This window comes from Triplophysa dalaica, chromosome 18 (genome assembly GCF_015846415.1).
Source record: "Triplophysa dalaica isolate WHDGS20190420 chromosome 18, ASM1584641v1, whole genome shotgun sequence".
NCBI lineage: Eukaryota > Metazoa > Chordata > Actinopteri > Cypriniformes > Nemacheilidae > Triplophysa > Triplophysa dalaica.
The window spans coordinates 20,019,650-20,042,149 of record NC_079559.1 but is presented as its reverse complement, the minus strand read 5'-3'; the positions used below and the strand labels follow the sequence as shown (position 1 = coordinate 20,042,149).

At 37.4% G+C, this 22,500-nt stretch overlaps 1 protein-coding gene across 1 annotated transcript in view; it reads right to left on the bottom strand.

The window, feature by feature from the left end:
• plxnd1 (plexin D1) overlaps positions 1-22,500 on the bottom strand; it is a 50,919-nt gene that overhangs the window by 25,473 nt on the left and 2,946 nt on the right. Inside the window, exons 2-11 of the mRNA XM_056772882.1 lie at positions 21,326-21,502; positions 15,560-15,691; positions 13,766-13,866; positions 10,029-10,158; positions 8,685-8,862; positions 8,238-8,346; positions 5,600-5,696; positions 5,256-5,354; positions 2,105-2,197; positions 1,860-1,950 (exon numbers count right to left, since the gene is read on the bottom strand). Coding sequence (XP_056628860.1) covers positions 1,860-1,950; positions 2,105-2,197; positions 5,256-5,354; positions 5,600-5,696; positions 8,238-8,346; positions 8,685-8,862; positions 10,029-10,158; positions 13,766-13,866; positions 15,560-15,691; positions 21,326-21,502 — 1,207 coding nt within the window. The remainder of the gene's footprint in view (positions 1-1,859; positions 1,951-2,104; positions 2,198-5,255; positions 5,355-5,599; positions 5,697-8,237; positions 8,347-8,684; positions 8,863-10,028; positions 10,159-13,765; positions 13,867-15,559; positions 15,692-21,325; positions 21,503-22,500) is intronic.

Below are 22,500 nucleotides of genomic sequence, written 5' to 3'. Positions count from 1 at the left end.
ATTAAATCTTTAATCTTTAATTATTATTTTTTAAATATGAGTGTAGGAAGTTGGAGAGTTTGTAACCATTTGTAACCATCACCTTAATGTTCCATGGTACAAAACCTCAACATTTTTACATGAAGTGTCAACCAGATTTTCTATTTCTGTGGTATAAATGTATATAATATTAATAAAGTTAAATGTTTGTCAATGTTTAGGCATGGGGAGCCCCACTTTCTGACTTTGCTTTGGGCCCCAAAAATGCTTTATTTCACCCTACCACAGCGGCAGTGTTGGTGTGACTAGTTACTTAGTACTAGTTACTGTAATTTAATTACTTTTCCCTTGAACAGGGATTACTCTTATTTTTCTGTCATTTAATTACATTTACTTCTGATGACTAAACAGACCAACAGTTTCCAGATCCCCTGCCTCGGTTGGAAGAAATGCCCCATGCATTTGAAACAGAAAGACTTTTCTGACAGGAAGCTCCTGGCCAAGATTGATGCTGCGAATGCCTCTCCTTAACCACCATAGGTGCCACTAATAGGCAGATGGCATAACCCATCTGTTTGGTGGCACAGACGGCAAGATCTGTGGCGCGTAGATCTTTTGACTTACCACATACGCCTTACCCACAAGCCAGATTTCACTCTGCATAGCCCGGAGGGCAAAGGGGGTTTCCATCCTCTGCACTGCCCCTTACCCACTCTCATGCACCCCAATAACTGAGAAATAATTTTAAGTGTCCAGGGTAAAAACATCTGCTAGTACCCTTCGAAGACCTCGACAATTCAGCGTGGAGACAAGAACGTGAAATTACAGCAGGGAGGCTGCACATAGTTAGAAGTCATAAAGTGATCAGAATAAAGAAAGTTGATGGTCTAGGTTCAACTGAGCAACACACAAATGATCACCTGAAGCACGACCTCAAATGTCTGTACCTATAGATCCTCTTCAGTTGTAGACAGCAAGGTCATTGTTTGGGTCAGTAAAGCTTGCAGACCCGCTTCCAAAACCGCAACAAGTTTGACAATTACCTGGAATATCCTTTCCAGCACCTTACCTTATTGTGTTAAATAGGCCGTCAGCCAAGACAGCTTGACCACATCCAGACTCTTAGTTCACGGCAAATTGTGTCCATCCACAACACCACTTAGGGCCTATTCACATTGTCCCAATCATGTGTGTGCTCACAACCACAACAGCACATTTAAAGGATTTAAAATACCAGTATATCTGAAATGTTCTGCATATATTGCATACAAAGGAGTGGAAAACAAACCCATTACGCTGTCAATGTACTGTCTGAAACCCACTATCATCATGACCTTCTGAAAAAACTTGTTTGCTTATATTGCGTATGTGTGAGAGAAAAGCGACCGCATCACAAGTCCCTCTCTCCTATGGTGAGTTAACCCTTAACCTTCAAAGCACTATGGCTTTTTATTTATAACTACATAGATCTAAAAGAGCATGAACAGGCTGATATAACAAATCATAGTTATGCGATTTACTTAAAAAGCGCTTTGATGAAGTTATTTTGCTCATTGATGTATATAAATAATGCAAATTTCACCGTTGTACTGTGGTACACAGGCAGCGTGTTGCATATGCTGCCGGTGTGAAAGGACAATGGGCATGCTGTGCTAAGATATGCGTTAAATGTCTCACTATATGAACAGCAGGTGATCCCCATGAAAAGTGATTATTAAACAAACTAAATGATGCTTATTTGAATGCAAAAAGTTTCTGTGATGGTTATGCTTAGGGGACACAATATGCAGTTGGTACAAAATAGAACTTGTTATATAAATACAAAGCCCTCAAAATGTACCGTATAAAAACTAAGGTGTTTGTGTAAATGAGACTGTTACCTGTCATTGGCTGTGGGCTGTCTATATATTTGTCGGTTCCTTTTCTCCGCAGGTTTAGATGAAACGTCTCACTTAACAGCGTCGTCTTCAGCTGTACACACATAAAAAAATGATTGTGTTTGTAGTGAACTGTGGCCTATGAACAAGCAAAATGTTTAAAAAAGAACTAAACAGTCCAATTTGATGTAATGTTGACCGTGAAATTATTATTTGCTGCTGTAAGTGTTGTTATAGAATGAACTTACTGTCACTCCACTGCAGTTCAAAGACGACCTCCCATCAAGCCAGTCAGCTCTGTACAGCTGCCCATTGCCAAAGTCACACTCCAAATCAGTGCCCTACACACACACACACACACACACACACACACACACACACAGAGTAGCATGACAACCAGAGCCATAGCTATGTCCAATTAAACCAGTCTCCTGAGGGAATAAAGGCTTGTTGAAACAACATCACAAGACCATCATACAGACAAAAGAACTCTCATGACTAACCGTTGTTTGTCTTCTCAAACAACCCACTCTTATGTCTAGATTCCCATTTTCACAGCTGCTCGCTGCGATGGCATGCAAACTCTTCCAAAATACATGCTTGTTCTGGTTCACTTAGTAATACAGAAAAAGATTGAAGCAGACTTTCCCTCTCTCACTTACATGATCTCTTACGCTTTTTTATGAATCAACTTCCATGTTTTTTTTAAGATATGAAATTTGGATATGAATAATACGATTTTAAAATACTATATATCATTGTTATATTCTTTTGGGACCTGTAACTGACATTGTGAATTCCAAATCATTCCAGCCCTGAGAGAAAGGAAAAATATCACTCTCTCACAGCTCAATCATTTCTCAAAGATTAAACTGAGAGCAAAAGGAAACTTTTGCATAAGTTTCCAGCGTGTCAAATGTTTTCTCCTGAGAAAGAAACCTAGAAATCTTACAAATGTCTTGGAGTTTCAAAATAGTTGTCAACCATGTCACAAACTCCACTCAGATTTGCGTAAACTCTGATATAAGGAGCAATTTTCCTCCATTTGTGTTTTTATTTATCCTGACAAACTGAAATCTCCATCTCCAAGAATGAGCAATAAAATTTTCCTTAGGGTTTAAACCTTCACAGAATATACGCTTTACATGTGAACACGTTAATCTATCTGAAAATGCTAATCTAACTTTACACATGCCAAAGACCCCTCAGTGTGATGTTGAAGAGAATGCAGATTGGAGCATCTGAGGACATCATCAGAGCGTAGCGGCAACTGTGTGGAGTGGAGGAGGGACCACATTACCGCATAATCAAATTAGTGGAACTTTCTTTAAAGTCAACGTGAAATCAAATAGATTTTCAAAAGAAGTGTTTTAAACGGTGTTGCGGTGATTATCATAAATGATTTATCCGTGCACACCACTGCATGAAAAACAACAACAAATCTTTAACACATAAAAAAAGATGTAGGACCAGACTGACTGTCCAATGGCTGGCATTTTTAGCTCTCCCCTCCAGGCCCATTTTACAACAAACCAATGGAAACGGAAGGGCAAAATAAAGCCTCGCTCTACATATTTTTTAATTTCAGAAGCCGTTTCACTCGAATATACATCACGATAGGGAAGTCAATCGCAACTTTATAAAATCACGTAACAGTGCTATCCCACTTTTGAAACGGGAATACAAAGAGTTCATAACAATGTTTCACAATCAAGCTAACAATAAAAGCAATTCATATACTGCATCCAGAGAAGTAATGCAATAAAGCATTTTACCATTAAGAGTTATTTTCTCTTGGTATTTTTCTGCTCAAAGTCTTTCACAATGTCTGTTATGTCTTCAGACGCGCACACTGACTGTCAATGCTGAGCCTGACAAAAGCAAATTCGGAAAGTCTGTCCTGGCTCACTGTGCTTCTAAGACAACTTTAATTAGTTTCTATTTAGAAAATTAAATCTTGTCACTTGCCACAGAGACAGGGAAGTTAAAAAAGCTTCCGAGTGACTGTGACACTCAGACAACGTTTTTCAGATAGGCTATTTTATCTTACTCATTTTGCAAGGTTTTCACTACTTTGCTAAGTTTCAGGACAAGTGTGGCTATTCTTAATCACGAATGGATAACAACCAGTCTTGCCAGATTGGGTGGACAATTTCCAGCCCAAAGGTTCAGTAAAACCCGCCCACTCCAACAGAAGCCAGCCCAAATTTATCTGCCAAATTAATGTGATAGAAATGTATTTCAATGTCAATCAACGATGATAATAACCATTTTATCTCCTTAAAACGAACTATGGCAAGATGAAAAAGTATAATTAATTAAACCAGGAAAAGGTCAAGTGGATCAAACATAGCAATAAAGAGTTAGAAAATATCACTAATATGTCCAGAAACCACTTCAAAGCGACAATCAAGAAATGAACCAATGATCTTAACCCTCCAAAAACACATTTTGTGCAAAAAGAGCCCACTATAATATATCGGATTTGGAAGCTGAGTAGCCATCTTTTTCTTGTTCATGAACTTCATTCACACACCACGGCAGCCACAAATGTGCAAAAATTCATTGATACAACAGAACAAAAAAAAACTGCAGAGAGTTGCCTTAACATCTGACAGAACTACAGTACGTCTTTCGTGAAGTATATTTTGTAGAACATATAGTGCAAAATTGAGGTCTCCCTATCCCAGACCTGATTGGTTAAACGGAACAAATAGGGGCTGTGTTAAGTTATAATGTGTTCATGACTGCACAACAAATTATGTTTGAACATTTAAAAGTATCTCCACTAATCAAAAGCAAATAAAAGGCAAGCTGCATGTGTAGGTTTTTAATTTCATAAGCAGCCCAAATTTTGTCCACCCACCCACTCTCAGGTCTAACCCGCTCAAAAGAAGCCCAATTGGGTGGGAACCCGTCCAATCTGGCAACACTGATAACAACGATGACATAAGATACTGCGAGCAAATGGTAGGCAAAAATCTATTCCAAAATAAGTTCACATTTATTTACATCATAAATACAATTTACAATACATTAATACATAAATACAATTCCAGCAGTCCCCGTCTGTTACGGCACTGGTCATCTTCTAGACCTATTAAACCCATTACTTCTTCACCTTAGGTTGTTCTAAGCTATAAGATTATAAATTGTTTAGACAAACAAAAAACTTAAACAGTAACTGAACAGACAAGAGAACTGTGGGCCATGTATGGGACCATCAATTAATATTACAGAGATACTCCACCCAAAAATGAAAATTCTTATATTTGGAAAAATGTAAGCAACTGTCATTGCTGGGACATCATTCAGAGGTGCCCTAGAAATGCGTGCTTTCCTAAATTCTTCAAAATATCATTTTTTTTGTTCAGAAAAGATAATAGAAAAAAAGCTTACATGTTCTATGTTCTTGATGTCCAATGTGAAAATTTGGGTTGATCCGGTGGGCAATGGAGGAACTTTATGGGCCACCATTCTGGGACAGCTCATGGAATACTGGGAGAGAAAAAAAGACTTTATAAAGTCACCAGTAAGATTCACACCCCTACTTCCCTACTTCACACCCCTACTTTGCCAGGCTACCAAAGTAATTTATTTGGAATAACTTACACAAACAGCAGGTCCCTAAATTACCAGGTGAAAAGAATGAAACTGCACCTTCTTCTGATGTAACACAGTTTTGTAAGCTTGACACAGTGAAGTAATGCTGTGAAGATATGGGTCACAGAGTGACTGCTCACCTCTAGAATATCTTGTGTAGTATTTTTATTGGAAACGCATGAATTGAGCCGCTGATCCCAGTAACAACGCCACGCAGAGCTCAGACAGCTTGTGCACCTGGGAGGAGACACAGACACTTACTTATGACAGGACTGACTACACGACTCATACTCCTAAACATACACATCAAGAGTCAGAGATCAAACACAACTTCATTGTCTGAAAAGGTCAAAGGGGGACACTGAAGACAGAGGGTCCACACAGTGCAAGTGTCAGTAGAGCTAACAAAATCAGCGAACCCCATTTTACAGTGGTAAGATACTGTGTGCTTGTTTAAGATAAGCTTCACCACTAGTTTGTGGGTGTGAATGTGTATTTGACTCGGTGGGGTGTGACAGATGTTAGATAGCATCTCTTGTAACAAGGGTGAGTAATTTCTGATGGTGAGTGGTTGGTCAGTGTATTTTGTGTCTCTCTAGGGGGCCTGTATGCATGTGTGTGTGTGTGTGTGTGTGTGTGTAAGAGAGAGAGAGTAACCAGATGTCATCTTAAAAAGCCTTATCACAAACAGAGTGTGCTTTAATGGCATTCTTTTTGTTAAAATAACAATCAGCCATTTTCCTCTTGTCTCATTCCTCATTTCCTATTTTCCTCTGTATCTCATTCCATATCATTTATATTATTTCAGCCCACAATGTATTTAAAAACTTTTTGTAATGTAATGGTATATTTTCTTATTCTAATAGTTCTCTTAAAATATAATATTTTTGGATGAATCTGAACAGATTTCGTTTTAAACTCGGCATCATACACTTGCTTGTGAAAATGTCAGATAGGACACACTAACTGATCAAATCTGCACACTGTCACAGACTTTCTCCAACCAGTGCAGACTGAAAATCTGGGCAAATCTGAGCAAAGTCTTGTGGTGTATTTTAGCCTTAAATCGCTTTGTGTAAAAGTGCCTGCCAATATAAATAAAAAAGGAAGTGTGTGATTATTCAAACACATTCATAAATACATTTCATAGAGGTTAAGATACTATTTCACCAAACCCTGAAGGTGATGGAATATATGCAGTTATACGTGTGAGATTACACGGCACTGAGCTTATTATCACCTTCATTGTGTCATGTTGCACATTTGTAAATGCCCAAGTGTAAATGAACTCACACACTGACAACATCTCTCTCTCTCTCTCTCTCCTTATATATATCCTTTTCCATTTAAAGTAAGTGTTAAAGTGTTAAATTCTAGATGAATCATATTAGACATGAAGAACACATTCAGGTGTATACTGCATGTATGGTTGGCATGTAATAGGCCCCGTTTACACTGAAGGTCTTGATGCTCAATTCTGATTTGTTGCCTGTAGAAAGGTTCATTAAAAGGAAGGAAGGAGTCGGGAACCGGAAGACATTTCAAACATTTATTAAAGTAATATAACAGCCGGCGGCCCCTCACGGACGACCGCCGGCGAACAAAACATAAACACAAATATAACCATAACACAAGTTTGGGCCCGGTCCTCTCTCCTCGGCGGTCCGGTCGCTCGTTCCTTTTATATGCTCCCTATCTCCTACGTGATTCGAGCCCGGTGTGCGCACAGCTGGCACTCATTCACAATTACTCACCGGACTCGAACCACGGTCTCGCCCCGCCTACTCTACTACACTGCCTATATCCGATTTTTTCGACCATCCGTTTACACGTACTTTCAATTGTGACACCTATCCGAGTGATGTGCTTACACTTGCCAAACCATTTGAAACATTGCGCATGCGTGAACACGGGCTATTGAGCCAAGAATACTCTCTAGCCATGATGGACGAATACAAAATGTGCTTTACGTTTGCTCTGCGATATTTGAGAAGTTCACCGAACATTAAATTGATTGTGAGGCGGAGGAGGAGGAAAAGAGCCATCATTGCAGCCTGCGCATATGCTTTGATTGTTAAACGATTGTTTAATTGTTAAATGTCTTTGATTTAACCGCATCCACTCGTTCTTTCTCCTGATCATATGTCATAAAACTGTGAACAAGTGCCAAATTGTCGCCTCAGAAAATCTGATCTGCCTGTGTACATGACAGTCACATTGACACATATCTGATTTATATCTGATTTATTTCCACAAATGAATGAGGCCTGAAACTGATCTCAAAATATCTGAAAAGCATGCGTTTTTTATGTATACGATCTGTTTCACATTGGAGGAAAAAATCTGAATTGGGTCACATTCAACTGGTAGTGTAAACAGGGCCTTAGATACAATATATATTATCCAATCAGAATTTAGAGTATGACTTATATTACATATGCTTTTATTTAAACATAGTAATTAAGCGAAAATATTTACAGACAAATGATTTTAAATAACTTACATTGAACGCGATGTTGCGAACTCATGACACTTACAGGAATGAACCACTTTGTTTGTGTTAAAAGTGTAGTAATCACGTTTATTTTTTTACCATATTGATTACTACTAGCAAAATCTTGGCTTTACAACAGTAACCGTGTTTTATTGGTTTTAACTGTAGTTAAGACATTGTTCTTAACAGGGAAAGCGACCCCTAAATTGAGATATCCCAACTGATGTATCTTTATCAGCAACAATTATGTAATGTGTTTGCAAAATGGTGCAAGTTTTACTCACGCAGTTTTAAAGTGAATTTGACCAGTCCGTTCACACTCATAAATGATGAAGCTTCCAAAAACGACAGGAACGCCATTAACCTTGATTGCCACAGGGACAGTGATGTGATCTAAACAGATAACAATGAAAGTAAATCATATGCTAAGGCTGAAAAAATACAGAGTTTTTGGTTCCAGTTGCCTTTAGTTTACAGAATGGGTGCTTAAAAATGAGCATACTGTATTAAGGCATGCTGTAATTTTCTTCATGTCTCAAATATGCATTGTCTTTCTGTCTAATATCTGCTGTGAAATGGCGTTCTCTTTATTCACTGCAGTGAGTTTGTTATTAGTAGGATATAAAAAGTAAAAAAAATCTGTACAGATTATTTACAACACAAAGATTTAAATAAAGGTTCAGAAATGCTTGCTGAAAAGTAAGGCATATTTTACACCTGTGCTTACATACCTTTGCCAAAGGGAATTGTGCCATAAATGCCAGAAGGGGGTAGAGGACAAGTCTGGATTTGAGTGGTGCCATAGTCCAGATGCACAGTTGCATTTGTAGCTATGCCAAACCCATAATCACATTCCACCCTGAGACCCTGCAGATCTGGGACACTTCCGTTTATCAGAATACCGACATCCTGAGTATGAGAGAGAGAGGAAAATAAATGTGTGACTCATTTCTTAACAGCACTTCTCAGTTTCAGATCCTTTCTTTAACACTACTGCCTTCACATTTTGAGGAATCTCACAGAACCTGTCGAGGACATAGAAATCTAGATCTTACTTCCAAAAAAAGACATGTATAGATATAGATAAACATATTCATTAGAATAGGGCATCCCAATACTTCTGTCCATATAGTGTATCTCATAAAAGCACCCAACAATGCATTCTATCCAAGCCAAAAGACATACAAATAATGCTTTTAATGAATGTGATGCAGTCAAAATGAATTTTTATTTGCAAAATATGAATTTTACTTCAACTGGAAACCTGAGGAATAACACACAAACATCTTTTCACAGACACTCATCTAGCAAAGCAAACGTCTGCTATCACACGCTACATTGAGATCTATTGTCATAAGAATGGTAGATTTCCTGACAGTGGTGCCTGCTTCCTGTTTCCTATTTCCTGTTTGGGTTTAAGAGTAATTTCCTTTAACCAGAATAACCAACAGCTGAGAATTTCTTCCAGAACAGAAACACAGACATTTACCTCAAACGCAGCCTTCAATGAGGGGTATTATTAACTGTTCTTATCAATGTTAGTTTGTTGTGTACAAAATCTAAAGACACAAAATTGTGAGCTGACCTAAAAATTATAAGTGCATTTAAAAACGTATGACCGTGTTTATACCAGATGCAACACAAAAGATTTAAAAACATTACTAATATAGAATGAATTGTTGCTCGTCGGCTATCATGTCACACCTGGTGTAGACAACAACTCTAAATAACACCGCCTACCTTACATCCTACAAGTCATATATCTGAAAAATGTCATCTCAACACATATTGTATCTGTCGCTTTTGTTTTGACCAAATGAATGGTGGATAAAGCCATCACTGCAATCCTTGTAGATGTTGGAGCCAACTCTCAAAATACCTTTGGATGTTATCTTTTGCATTACATGAAGCCGTCACTTTCACTTTTTGACTGCAGGCTCCCTGGAGCTTAAGTTTACTTTGTGTGATTCCCCAAATGTAATCAGAGTCAGAACTTCATAGATTTAAGATTTGGCCATTCAGTGTTGTCCAAGAGTATATTGAGCACCTAAAATAGATGTGTTACTGCAGAATACCGTGATGTTAGCGGAGCGGCTGATTTCAGAGGGGGTGATGGTCATTAAAGGACATTGTCTGACACCATCTCCTGTGCTGATCCATGAGCGGTCCTGAGTACCGCTAGAGCAGTCCTTCTGAACCGAACACCTGCAGATCACACAGAACAACAGGATATCAGATGTTCCTATAGATCCTCTAATGCCAAAATACAGAGCAACACACTCTCTTGAAAGGATGTTTGTTTCTTCTCAAACATACGCACACACACACACACACACGCACAAACACACACACATGTTAGGATTCCATGTTTTATGGGGACATCATATAGACACAATGGTTTTTATACTGTACAAACTGTATATCATATTCCCTACCTCTAACCTGATGAAAACATTCTGCTCTTTTAGATTTTCAAAAAAAAGTTAATTCTGTATGACTTATAAGCTTGTTTGTGAGCAGTGAGCAGTTTGGCGAATACATGAGAAAGTGTCTGGCACTGTTTCAAACAACTTCATTGCAGAGATGTGAAGAGGTACACAGCGCAGAGTGTGCACGTCTTCTGTGATTGAGTGTTGTGATTGGACCAAAGCAGTCGGCGCGTCATGGGCCTTTTTCATCCTCTTACCGTTATCTGCATTCTTCATTCTCACGGTGCATCATACGGGTAATTTTCAGGATATCTTACAACTCATATTTAAATCTCATATCCTGATTTAGCGGAAAGGTTGTGTTTGCACACAATCTGTTAACTGCAATTTCTGGTAATTTACCCGTAGACTGAATGTGTGAAAGGGGATAATGATGCCCCAGAACTGTCAGTAGCTAACCATTCTTCCAAATATCTTTTTTCTGTGTTCAACAGAGCAAAGAAATTGATACAGGTTTGCAACAACTAGAGGGTGAGTAATTCATGACAGAACCTTCATTTTTGGGATGTGTATGATGTGGCAGGTTGTGTTAATGAATTGCGCAAATTCTTCAGACGTGATTACACAGGGCCGTTTCCCAAAGTGTCATTACATGTCACAGAGTCTTGTTCCCTATCTCAGGGAAACAGGGTTACGTAACCTGAGACTTTATTTTTGTTGCATTTATTTATCTTTCTTTATGTTAGCTAATGTTATGATAGTTCAATGTGCATTAACTAAAGATAACTTACAGCTTTGGATTAAAAAAATATTTTTGTATATATTTAATATATTTTATAGGAATTAGGGCTGTCGATAATTTTTTTTATCTGGTAATCACACATTTTTTCAGGGTTTAATCGCAGATAATAATAGTTTTAAATATAGTTTTACGTTCTTATTATTTCACATTTAATCTCCAAATTAATGTAGAAACAACAGATTTCTTTAATAACATCATTTTATGAATGAAAGCCAACATTCTGATATTAGTACTGCAACTGATGTGGCCATTTAATTGATGTTTTTTTTACATTAATTATAGCTGTTCAACACTGAAGTACAGTATAATTGAGAGCTTTCATGTCTAACAGGTAGGAAATATACAGAAATTGAATGAAGGTCTCAAACCCTTTACAGTCTTTAATGCTAAATTCTTAACTAAACACAGAATTAAAGCTACAAAACACACTGAATTCCTGTTTTCTTTGGTTAACATTAGTGACAGGAGTCACAGCAGAAGGTTTAAGAATGCGGCCCTTTTAAGAGCTGTTTCTTTACGCAGATCTGACACCACTCCCATTTTCACAAGTCTTTGCATTCGTTTAGGATTTTATTCAAAATGTTGAAATCTGTGCTTACGAAAATGTTAGACGAAACGGCTTTCTGGCATAATCGTTTGTGTTTTTGCACTCAAACACGAAAGAGAACTTTATACTTGTGCTGCGCTGTCTGACAGAGATCGACTGACGCAGCCTTAAGCCCATGACTGTGTATACCAGACGGGACCGCTGTTGTGTTGCGTTTTGGCGCGTCCCACAACTATGAACTGTCTATCTATACTGAACGTGTCAAAGCAACTGTTTCTAATCGCGCTTAAATAGTTTAAAAGCCTTTACATGAATAAGAGTAAGATTATATAATGTAACTCTAGACAAAAGGTGACAAAACAAACGGATACTGCATTATTTGGGTTAAATATTTGAACGTGTTAATCTAAAAAAATTGCAAATTAAATTATTTTTTAACAAATATTTGGGATGTAAAAGAGTTTGTTACATACCTTTTTTTTGCAATTTAACAAATCTTAAGCAACATACATTTTTTATGAATGGTGTCTGCTCCCACCATTTTATCTGTTAAAGGACAACTGGATGGAAACAGCCTGTAGACAGTTAATTTCTCAAACATTTCTTTGCACATCTTTGCTTTGCCGATATCTCGATGGAAACATGACCAGTGTGTGTGCATAGGCCAAGTCCTACAAGCAATTACATTTTGCTGTCAGTTTTCTCCAGCCACGGCTCATCCCACATCAGCCATATTCTGATGTCCCCTCAGAAAACTACCCACAGCTATGAAGACAGCTGAGAATCTACTGTAGAATTGTGTCCGTAGACATCCTAGGAACAAAGTGTCTTAACAATTTGCACATTTGCTAAACATTAACTCTCCTGGGCTGAATACACGTCCAGACTCCCTGCAGCCACTTCTGAGGGCTCAAATCTAACTGCTGTGGACCACACTGTGCACAGGCATGATCTTCTTCTTCAACCCTTATGCTCAGCCGGGGAGTGAGTTATCTACACAAGACTCTCTCATGCAAAATCAGTGCCTTCTAAACTATCCAGCATAAGGCTGTGTTCACACTTGACTTCTTTTTTGACAAGATAGCCTGTGAAAAAGGTGATTGACGTAGGGTTTTTTTTTTTCAGACAAGTTGAATTTTTTTCTATCTCAAGAGACGCTCTGAGCTGCAGAGAAAAGACGCCGGTGCTGGAGTTTAAAAAAGCGCTTTTTGGAAAACACGGTTTACTCCATAGGATTATAATGTAGAACAGATGCTGGCAGCTTCAAAAAAGAAGTCAAGTGTGAACATGCCCTAAGACCGGATTCACACAGCACACGTAATCAGCATGTATTTTTTCAGTAATTTTGTACTGACTGAACCCTACTCTCATCATAACCATCATTATGCCGTCAATCACTCTCTCCTACAGTGAGTGAACCCTCTATAGTCTTGTTCCATGTCATTTAAAGCACGAGACATTGTGTATTGCACATGTGTGAGTGAAAAGCGATCGCATCACGCTGCCAATCAGCCTCTCCTATGATGGGTAAACCCTCTATTATCTTAACTTGTATATTATTCTTCACAGCACAATCTTAAGTGCAGTGGCTTTTTACAGTATTTATAACTTGGACTATGTCCATCAGTAAAATAAGCTTTTTGATGATGATTTGGAAGAGGTTTTGCTCAATAAATACTGCTGCTGCTTCTCACTGCCACCACAAAAGGGTTCATGTTTTTACCAAATATTGATAATTGATTTCAATATAAATATTGATTTCATCTTGCACACCCGTTTCCTGTTTAGATCAATAAACCTGTATAAATTCACAAGCGTTCATTTGTATAAAATAAAAAATTGAAGACCTCTGTATTTAAAGACCCTAAAATTCTTTAGTTTATTTACATTATTTTTTTATGGTCCTTGTGCTTTCATCTACATTAAATATACAAACTCATTAAAGCACTAGAACGCTGAGAACAGTCCTAGAAATGATGTGCTAAATGTAATAACCAAATCACCATCAGCTGGTTTTAAAGCAAGTTGTTTTACCTTCTCTCCAGAGTACACCAACCACAGTAGGCATCGCTGACACTCAGGCATTCATTACAGGAGCTGTACTGGGCACAACTGGCCACCTTCACCCGCAAGAGCTGGTCAATGATAAACACAGTGTTACACACAAACATCATCACCAACTTTTTCTAAACACTGCATACAAAAAACACTCACATTCATTTACAAGTCAGGTGAAGAGATGCAAGCAGGCATTTCCTACTGTTCTCATGAGTATCACACTCACACACTGCTTATCCAGTCATATGTTGAGTTTTACACCTTCCATCAATGTTCTCACCCATATGATTATGCACATAGAACTGTTTATTATCACCTTAAGTGCCAAATTCAACACCCAAACGATTTGATCTCTGTGTCTTATGAATGCAGTGTGCATGCTAAATTAACAACAGACAGGCAGATTATGCAAGCACATTTTAAATAGCCTACCAGCCAAAAGTTTAGACACACTCGACTGGAATTATTTTAGAAGCGTATTTTTACACAACTTGAGTGGTACCTTTAATTTATTTCACCCAAAATCAACACAAAATTTGTTAATCAGTTTTTCTCAACTGGTGGGTTGTGACACACAAGTGGGACGCAGAGAGTACAGTCTTAAGAAACAATATCAACATCAAAACGTAATTCTAAATGTGATGAGACTTTTATTTTGAAAGACGTGCGTGAAAGCTGTTGGCAGATCTCTGAGTAAGTGCTCGCTGTCCCAATTCAATATCAATATAATTGATATAGATATTCAATATCTGCGTTCTAGGTGAGGTGTTGTCAGGCTGAATGTCAGTGTCAGCATTCTATCGTTACTTTCTTTACCTTTTACAAAATAAAAGTCTTTCAACTCAGAGAACGAACTATCCTGTCCTGTCAGACGTTATACATTGCTATACCTACGTAAATGCAGCGCGAAATAAACTACGAGCTTGGCATGCAACGTGTTAAAAAGTAAAGTAACGTTACTTAAAAATCACATAACTGGTACTTTGTGTGTTAGCTGTGAAGGATTTACATGAAGGTATGATATTCATATTCGTCTTTCATTAACAGTTCCTGTTAGTATTGTGTGTTCACCATTGTGACTCTTGTTTCCATAACCCCAGAATGACATGTTATTATGGCTTTGTGTTATTTTGTTTATGTTTATATTGCTTTGGTGGCTCAAACCAACAATTTTGATTAAAAAACTACATTGGGACTGCTGTTTAATAGCCTTAACTAATAGGCTGTGAATCCATCAATAAAAGTCATATTAGTCAAAAAAATAAAAAAAATCGTTGTTTTTAACAAATTACATATGACGTCATATATTCTAAAAAGTGGGTCGTGGCTTGATGACCATGGGAAAATTTGGGTCCCATGGCAAAACCAGTTGAGAACCACTGTGTAACATAACACAAACAATGTGTTAATAAAACATCCTTTTTAAACATGTCCATTGCACAAGCAAGTTTTTGTGTGTCTTGCCAAGAGAAACCCTCTGACTTTTCTTGTGTATTTCCATGGGTTCTCAGGCCAACGGGATCAGCGCCTGTGATTAACAGTATGGCAAGACCTTGAATGTCTTATTGTTCTTTTTTTGCTGCAGAGTGATATATTGTTCAATGGTGAACACTGATTCACTTTATAGCTTTGACATATTTTAGCACCTTTTTTGGCTGGCTGTTACATATGAGGACTTTTGTTTTCTTCAGTGTCATTGTTTTGAAGATGTTTACAATAATATCAAAACTGTGCATTGTGAGTGACTTTGTAAAAAGGTTTTATACTCACATGATGTGTTGTCATGAGGTACATGTAGTTCCTGTCGCTGGGGTCAAAGGTCATGATGTGGTGCACTGGATCATTAGCAGAGAGTTTGGATGACCATATATTAGCAACAGAGAGGTTAGCCAGCAGAGACAGCTGTTGAACATCACATAAAGATTAAAACACTGTTAACGCCCTTCATAATCACTTATATCTTGGCTATATTGGGAATAGCACCCTACCAACCTACCTATACAGTAATATTATACTTAGGTAAGTTTTAAAATGTCTGTTTGGGTGAAAAACCCAGAAAACCTACCACATTAGTCATATTGTAGAATAAACGTTTGTCAAGGTTTGCTGTGTGTTCTCACAACGCAATGCAATTCTTCAACTTTGTCACGAATGAACCAGAAAACCAGCATTTGTATCAGTCTTTAATAAAAGTATTCCCACTAATAGACTGACTTCCCATTTATAGTCGTACTTGTTTTAGAACATATGAAATTAAATGCTACGCAATTCCAGCATCATAGATATAACCTTTGCCTTTGAAATGTAATTGAATTAAGATAATACAACACAATAATAATACAATACAAAACGTCATTTAATCTGTACTGTGCATTGTGCAGTTGCCTCCATTCATTCATGTTCATGTATAATATGAATATGTATATATGGCCAGTCAGACGGGGAGAGGAACGAGTGGGTTGATGGTTAGGTTGTGAGCTGGTACATGAGCCGAGGTTGAGATCTAATTTCATTTGATTCAACTAACACAGATCCTGAAATAAGCTTATCTCACTATCCCAAATCACATTACACACACTCCCAAAACCATCAGCACTGTCATGAAACCACCCGCTGGGTATACACACCGCTACACACACACACACACACACACAAACACGCACACACACGTGTCCGCAGAAGCACACACACACAGACGCACATACACACATTATGCAGACCCTTACACGGCTAATCACAGAAAACTTTTACTCTTAATAGTGTGTGTAAATGTATGAAGAACTTTGTGGCACACTGTACTCAAATTTTCCGACTAATTCTTAAAATTATTAATACATTAAAAACTAAATTATTAAATAAAATATAACCATATCTTTGTATGTAAAATAAACCATGCAGTCTTTAGTGCCTCTAATATGGATTCGACTATATTCATTTATATTGAATTACTTTCTGAAAACTACTATTAGACAAACCCCCCAAAAACTGACAAGCACTGTGAATTTAATTTGCATTTTGTTGTATTATATTTATTTGTGCTATTTTTACAGCCAAGAACACGATTAAAAACCTTGACTGTCATTATAAGTTGACTTGTAAAAATGTAAAAATGTTATCCTACAAACATAAAAATAACCTCTTTTTTGAGCCCCAACAAAGACACATACATTTGCAGTCCACCATTTGCTACAATAATTACCTAACATGTTGTAAAACATAATTTCAACTGTAGCCCATAGCATTTAATAAGTTTAAGGTTAAGTTTTTCTGAAGCTCAGTGGTAAGAGCATAGCGCTAACAACGCCAAAGTCATTGGTTCGATCCCAGGGGATTGCACATACTTAGAAACAAAATGTATAGAATAATGCAATGTAAGTCTGCCAAATGCATGAATGTAAATGTAAGATTATGTAAACACAAGAGTCTTTAACACACACTGTCTTACGTGAGCAGATACTCACCACAAAGACATCTGGAGCAGACGCTCATTCAGTCTGGCAGGAAAACATAAAACCTTTTTTACACGAGCCCCCCTGCAGCCACATATTCCATATCCTAAGTTAAATACTGAGTAATAGCATTACTCACAAACAGCTAACAGATTGAAGAGCATTTTTCCATGGCCATAGAGAGGGGCTTTAAGACTTTTTAATAACTACTAAAAGGTGATTTAACTAAGTATGACACATCTCTCTGGAATTCTGTCCTAATTAAGGATTCTTTTCTACTTTCTGCTGCTTGCATAAGTTTTATGCAACATACATACTTTTTTCGCAAAGGTTTCGTTTTGTGAAGTGTGTGTTCAGTAAAACAATATTATTAAAAATCTAATAATAAATTTAACTTTGTGTATGTTTTTTTTAAATAAATTATACTGCAACAAAACATGGTTTTACCATGTGCTAGTTCAAGTCTAAGGACAATGATCTCACAGAAAATGTGAATTAAAAGAATTTTAGGATTTCTTTATTAAAAAATATATAATAATAATAATAATAAATGAAAGATGAAAAAAATGATTTTTGTGCAATCTGTGAACAAGTAATAAAGTACTGCAGGATATTGCCATATATTATTAAGTTGGAAATTGAAAATAAAGGATATGGGGGATTAATTAAATAAAACGGGGTCAAGTTGTAGAGTTTGAACGTAGTACTGTAGGGGATGCCAAAGCTTGACAAAAAATGTGCTAAATTTTGTAAGCATTTGAAAATAAATCTATACAATAAAATCTTTATTTTCCATAAATTCTTAAATTAATATTCTTCAAAGGTTATGATGCCATCATAAATAAGGCCCAATAAAGAGAAATATAATTAATGTATTGACTAGAAACATTATGTCATAAGACAAAATTTGATTGGCCACGTCAAACAAAAGACACTGATAATAAATGCATACAACATTGTACTGCATACTTCTTAAGCCCTGTTTACACCTGGTACTAACATGAGTTTTGGTTGATCCGTTCACAAACGGCAGGCGCTAAATACAGTTGTAAAGAAGTGTGAAATGTTTTGAGCTTGTCAACTTTTGACCACTTCAAGAGGTTGAAAAAGCATTTGACCCGAAGGGGTTTATAGTGTAGACGCTGATGTGGTAAAATGCATTCAAACAGCCACAAAAGAACGCCTACTAGTGTTGTAGACCGTCTTGGTCTCGGGACAGGTCACAAGACCATTTTTGATGGTCTTTGTCTTGTCTCGTTCTCAGCTCTTGACTTGGTCCCTTGGATTTAGTGATCTCAAGACCACAGCTGTGGGAATTACACTACATTGCTGGCGCATTGTCTGATTTAAGTTTTAACGTCATTAATGTGATCGGATGTAAAAGCAAAAATTTAATTATTTTTTATTTGATTTCTTTCCTTACTGTTGTGTCGGTAAGAGATAAATGAAGGATTGTATTTAAAAAATCTGTCAAGAAAATGAATACAAACGCCTAGTTTAGAAGGCGCTTTCCAAGATGTGATTGCAAAAAAGTACTTGACTTGTTTTAGATCTTTTTAATTTATATTATAACATCTGATGTGATCTGGATGTGATAAAGATTTTACATCTTTATTTAATAAACCATGAGTTAATAAGTGTGCCCTAATAAGGGTTGGCACTCCATCCAGGGTGTATCCTGCCTTGATGCCCAAAGACTCCTGAGATAGGCGCAGGCTCCCCGTGACCCGAGGTAGTTCGGATAAGCGGTAGAAAATGGATGGATGGATGGATAGATGGAGTTAATAAGTGGCTTCAGACACAATTACAGTTTTTTTGTTCAACTTGGCTAGTTCCAAACAAATCTACGAACAAATAAGAACTTTTGTGCGTTTCTACAAACCGCCTGTGTCTTAACTAATCTCACTAACTAGCCATTAGTTAAGACTAATAAGTCTTACTTTTCAGATTTCAATTAGACCGTTCTACTTTTGCAGGTTTGTAGAAGTTCTGACCAATCTTGGAGAAAAAAAATTAGATAACAAACTTGTAAGACTAGTCTAAGCATTTTATGCAACTGTCCCTGGGTCTCTGCCTGCCTTGGTCTTGGCCTCGGAACCCGCTGGTCTTGGTTTCGGTTTAGGTGGTCTTGACTACAACACTACCACCTACTCCCTGCCTACGGACAAAAGTCGTAAACATTATAATATATGCGCTACCTAACAGGATTTAAACTTTGCTGGCTGAAGACCTAAAAACAAAAACTTTATCAAGCACAATGTTTTCTCACTATTACGGCTTTCTAACACAAACTTGAAGCGTTTCAGCAATTTTTTGCGGCTGTCAGAACAGAAATGAAAACCGCTGTTCTTGGTATGTTTACCTGCCATCTCTGATCGCGTTCATGTAAATTGTGAGCGCTTATTTTGTCCATTTGATTAAAAGATTCGAAAAAGGCCATATATAAGCCTGTACATAAACCCTCCCCTCCAAGAATTCAGGTGTTCATGAAAAATCTTAGCTCAAAGAGTTGCTACTAATGACAAAATTCAATGAAAATTCTTTGAAATGTGGGCGTTTCTCCTTAGAATCACAGAAGAAATCCTAATAAAGAAATTCATAAAGCATTTTAACCCTTGAGAGGTCCAAAATTTTAGGAGTAGCGAGGAGGACTTTTAAGAGACTTAAGAGTTTATTTAGCAGCAGAGAAAATGGATGAAACACAAAAAGTGAGAAAAAATGTGTTGCAATGCATGATAATTTTCATATTACTATAAAGGTTTATCAGATTTTGTATTGTTTTGTGTGTGTGTTTAACTTTTGTTTATCTTGGTTTTCTTGTTTAGCTGCTTTGATGCAATGAAAATTGTAAAAGCGCTATCAAATCGTATTACATTGAATTGAAAGACAGTGAGTTATTAAGACAGAACACATTAGATCGTGCAGGGTTCATGTTTGTGACCGATCTGATTAGAGACACACTAACATCTCCAAGACAGACAGAAATTCCATAGCGCCAGAAATAGAAGAAATCACTACAATAACATATTCAGCAACTGGAGAAATGCAGCTATGCAGCAGAGATGATTCGGTTCTGTCACAACCTTCTATAGTGATCACAAAAACTATTACAGCACTTACAGAAATCTATTGTGTCACTGTTCATTTTCTATCAAATACGTTGACATTAACAGCATGGTAAATAAAAAAAGAAAGAAAGAATTTTTAAATATATACAGTATATATATATAGTGCATGTGTGTGCATGAGTATGGTAAAACAGAAAAAAAGACATGTGCAATTTCAAACTAATGAACCCTATACTTAAAAGCGCACTATTTTCCTTCTTGGTCAACCAACCAATCACAGTCTTTAAAAGACTGTGTCATATGTAGCAAAGGGGTCAGCCCCGCCTCCTCGCTAAAAAAGTATATGTCTTTTCTTGCTCAGAGTTTCTCTCACATATATCCTGAATCGTTTTTAGCTGAGACTCCTACGTAGAAGTTTTTAGCTAAATTTAAGAGCGTTCTTAGAGGATTCTTTAGCTTTAAGCATAAGGGCCCAGGTATAAACGAGTGACTCCCTTGTCCTTGTGATCCAATTGACCAAAATGCATCGAAATAACAGCTATACACAAGTCCTTCCCTATTTATTATTGGCACTACAGTGACCATGTTTTTTTCAAACTGTAATAAAAGCATGTTTTTTAGTTTTTGTTTTAAACCATGGTTATCTTTTCGTAAGGGTGAGGTAAGTGTAAATCTGTCTAAAGCACAATTGAGGAAATAAAACCTTTAAAAAACATTGTGTTTAACAAAACTGAGCTTCTGTGTAAACAAGAACAAGGGCAAACACACAGAAAACAAGACACTAGGACAATGGGTTTGGACCACCTGATCAGATAGGAATGCTTTTAAAGAGGTTTCCCAGGCAGGCAAACACCTTTTAGTAAATACTGTTAAACATCTGAACCCACCAGGACACATGCAAGACTTGTGTGTTCACTGGTGTGTGACACTAATGCTGTACGTACATCTGTACACTGTTATTACTCGCAGATGTGTATGTGAGAGAATTCAAGTATTTCAAGTGAACGCATGTTTCTTACCTTACATAGCCGTCCATTGCTTTTCCCCAGGAACACCACGGTGCGGTTATGGACACTGTCTACAGCGACAGAGCTGAGCCCTGGAGCCTCATAGATGGGCCGGACCCTCAGAGGTTTTCTCAGCGCCAAAGGATGCTGCAGGTGAGCGGCACCACAATTCAACTGCTCCGGCTGAAGCTAAGAAAATAACAGGATGTTGGGGTGGGATAGGTAACTGAGCATATGAGTGAACGGGGTCCTTACTTAAAGGCGGGGTGTCCGATTTCTGAATTGCGCTTGTTTAGACAAATCGGACCGAGTACCAAAAACAACCTTGTAGCCAATCAGCAGTAAGGTGCACAGTGCACAGGATGGACATTAGTCGTGACGAGTGCTGACGAAAGATGGGAGTAGGGCTTTGCCTGATTTGAACATCAACAACAGCTTTGACAAATCGGACATCCCGCCGTTAAGTCTCTAATATGAGTGAAATATTTTACCTCAATATACAAAGAAAGAAATGACATGTTCTGTTCTTTCTATTATGCATAGAATACAAGGTCCGGTCTTCTTATAAGACGGATCTAATCTTAAATTTGATAAGCAATAAAAGTGATGACATATATCCGTGTTATTTCTGGGACAACACATTTTGTGTTACTTTCCACACAACTTGTGTTGTCCCTTTTATTTATTTAACACAAAATCAACACATGATGTGTTAAATAGCATAACACATAAAAAATGTACGTGTCCTTTTTGAGTGTGTGGCTGCCTTCAATAAGCTATTACACTGTGATTTGAATTACAATAATTAAATAAAAGTTATGAACAGAAGAGCATCCTGACCCTTCCGAACACACTGATTAATCTATTGTTTATTCAAACGTCTGGATGTTCGGCGCTCCATTTGACTGTAGTCTTTATCCAGCCTATCCCGTTTTAGCTCCATTAGAGCAACAGTTACTATGTCATATGAAGTTGGTGTGAGTAATGCAGAGAAGTGAAAGGTTCATTGCAGGGTGACGGGAACTGAAGCGGGGGAGAGAAAAAGAATTCAATGGGTGGGTTTTTCTCACGAGTTTCACCCCTCAGCGCTGTGACCTCGTGTACTCTCAGAATGTAATCCATCAGATAAAAATAAATAAATAGTCTCTCCGAGTACTAAGTTTAACCATCAATTTGTAATGCTGAAT